The sequence below is a fragment of the Arachis ipaensis genome, chromosome B09 (assembly GCF_000816755.2).
Source record: "Arachis ipaensis cultivar K30076 chromosome B09, Araip1.1, whole genome shotgun sequence".
Lineage (NCBI taxonomy): Eukaryota > Viridiplantae > Streptophyta > Magnoliopsida > Fabales > Fabaceae > Arachis > Arachis ipaensis.
In genome coordinates this window covers 19,085,325-19,088,502 of record NC_029793.2, presented here as the reverse complement: position 1 = coordinate 19,088,502, position 3,178 = coordinate 19,085,325, and the positions used below count along the sequence as shown (strand labels likewise).

At 32.6% G+C, this 3,178-nt stretch overlaps 1 protein-coding gene across 1 annotated transcript; it reads left to right on the top strand.

Moving 5' to 3' along the window:
- On the top strand, window positions 254–1,974 carry LOC107618665. The gene is made up of 2 exons (XM_016320788.2): window positions 254–695; window positions 1,235–1,974. Exon 2 carries the CDS (start codon window positions 1,249–1,251, stop codon window positions 1,723–1,725), a length of 477 nt encoding a protein of 158 aa, XP_016176274.1. The 5' UTR covers window positions 254–695; window positions 1,235–1,248; the 3' UTR covers window positions 1,726–1,974.

The following is a 3,178-nucleotide window of genomic DNA, read 5'->3' as shown; positions in this document are numbered from 1 at the left end:
CTCAATTTTTTTTTATCCTCTTTCTGTACTATTGAATTTTGTCATTTTGTGGTATATGGTAGGTGTGTGAAATGAAGTAGTTCAGGCATCAATTCCTTGTGAAATAATATATCCAAAGGATCAAAACAGCACATATTGGCTAAGAATAGGCTCACGGTATCATAATGCTTAGCTGGCAATCCAATCATGGAATGCCAAACTCCACATATTCAAGAAAACAACATTTTGCCAATGTGGATTATAATAATATCATATACTCCACCTCCTTCTTTGCAGCCTCAATCATTGCTCCTCTTTCTCTTACTACATTTCTCTCTCTACAAACAAACCACTACTTCCCTTCTCTCCATCCCCATAGTTTTCCACTGTTCAAATATATTATACTTTAGTGCAGGATCCCGTGAAGAAACAAAAAGCAATCTCTTATTATCTTCATTCAGAAACGAAAGGAAGGAAGAGAATTTTGTTTGACTCTTGAAGTAAGGAAGAGAGGGGCGGCGTTTCTTGATTGGGGGAGCTTAATTAAGTATCTTTGAAATGGTTTTCATGTCTGGGATTTTGTTAACAGAGGAAGAAAAAATTGAGGAAGGAGAGTGGGAGAAAGAGAGATAAGAGGAGAAAAATACCCAGCAACCAGAAGCAGAGAAAATATAAATAAGAGGATTTGAACTTCTTTTTTCTAATCTGCTTCTGCGGTAATTCTTCTTCATCAACTTTCATTTTGAATCTTTTCTTTTACTTCTCAGCTTCTTCTTTTGCCTTTCCTTTAGTTCGTACGCTTGCTTTATGTTGCATTGGAGCAGAAACTATTTTCAATCTCTGGGCTTTGTTTATTTACTAAAACAATATATACACTGTTTTCATGGCTGAATTGCCAATAAATATTTCTGTTCACGTGAATTACTAGTACGCGGTGTTTGTTTAATCTTGAGAAAACTATAGAAAACGTTTCAAGTATTCTAAGAATAATGGTGTTTCGGTGGTTTTAGTAATTGATCTCAATCATAAAATCTATACATAACTGACATCAAAAATACTATTTGATCAAAATCAGCCACTAAAATCAGTTATATATTTGTATATATTTCAACATATATTTTATACTATAACTAACTTTGGTAGCTGATTTTGGTATACACGTAATATAGTCGAACTCAGATTAATGATTTTCTTAAAGGGAAGTTGTTAATAAGTTCTGAATGAATTGTTTCTTTCTTTCTATGTGCATGCATAGGGTGGTTGGCAACGATGTCTGCGACAATGATCAGTGATCCGATGGTGATAGCAGCACCGGCAGAAACTCAATCAGCAGCGAGCATAGTATCCGAAGTGGAATTCGCCATATGCGATTGCTGCGGACTAACAGAAGAGTGCACAATCGGGTACATAGAACGAATCAGGGAGCGTTACCACGGAAAATGGGTTTGCGGTTTGTGTGGCGAAGCCGTGAAGGACGAGATTGTGAGGTCTGAGAGGCTCCTAAGTACTGAAGAAGCCATGACTAAACACATGAATTTCTGCAAGAAGTTCATCACTTCAGGGCCTCCAACTAACCCAACCGTGCATTTGATTTCTGCTATGAGACAGATTCTTAGGAAGAGTCTTGAGAATTCTCCAACAAGAGTAAGATCCATGCCAACTAGTCCTACTACTAATAACAACAAAAGTGGCAGAGAACTTTCTAGGTCTGAGAGTTGCTTCTCTACTCTGGCAGCTGGATCATGACGATGGAAGAAGAAGAAAAAAAAGACAACAGGAAAGGGAAATGAATGAATGATGTATTTTGATTGGCTAAAAATTAAGCAGATGGAACAGAAATAAAATTAAGAGAACAGAAAAAGGCTTAAAAGCTTTCAATACAAGATGTTTAATTGTAGTTATGAATTAGTCCTTTCAATCTGTTGTTTAGAAATTTGAACATGGTTTTGGTTAAAAATTATTCTGCCGCTAATACCACCTATTATCTTTCTTTTTTGGGGGTGTGCTAGAATTTTAACAAATTATTGCAATAAGGATAAGAATACTATAAGTATAAAAATTTTGACAATAATAAAACATATAAATTTTCTTCTTTTTTTTTTCCTTTTGTTTTTTCAATATATCTGAAGAAAAAAAGCTGCATCATCTGTGTAATTGTGCAGAATGTTACAATTTGAGCAGGAATTTCAACAGATCTTGTCTGTACTCAAATTGATTAAAACTGGTTAAAACTTAGGTACGTTTATTTTAAGGTGTGAAATGAGAATACAAAAAGAGACCAATAATTAAATTTTCTTAGCCGGCTTAAACAACTAATCATTGGAGAAAAAAATATAAAGTTGACTTCTCCATCTCTTGCTTCTAATACATTTAACCTTGCAGTTTCTCTGGGACTTCTTAATAATTTCAAGTAACTTGCGTGATTAATATTTTGAACGTGACTGTGTCTTCTTGTGGTATCTGCTATCCCTATTATTCTATTAAAATTTTCAAACCAGGGAAAAGCGGGGGTGGGTGGTTGGAACTTGGAAGTTAGAATAATTGTTGATTTTTTTCATTTATTTTCATCATAAAATAATCACTAATGCAAGAGCATATTCTCAAAATTCGAGAGCATATCACGGAGAATATAATATAATTGCTTTTGATTTCCATGGACTAAAAATGTTCTTCCTTGTCATGTATGACAAATAATGATGAAGCTTATCTAGTTCTATCATGAAGTCCTGTATTTGATTACTTTGCTTTATAATAATCTATATATACATCATCCTTTTGGTACATTTTAAAGAATACACATTTTTTTTAGAAATAATACATATTTATAGTATTTAAAATTAGTTGATAACTAGTTTTTTAGTATTTTTGTCACTTAATTTAATAATTTTTCAAATACACTAAAGATGTTTTTTTTTTTAAGTTTGAGTTTTAATTAAAATATTTCATCGAAAAGATTTGAACAAAAGATATTTGTATTTCAACCATAATTTAGTACTTCTTAACCAAGTTTTGTAATTTTTTTTTTCTAATTAATTATATACATTACATGCTTTCATTAGATTTAAGAATAAATGACCATTTGTATCTATAAAAAATGAAAACACTGACATATGTATCCATACTAAATCGAAACTAAATTTGTACCCATGCAAGATGTTTTTCATGTGACAAAAATACCCTACGTGGCACTCCAACCTTC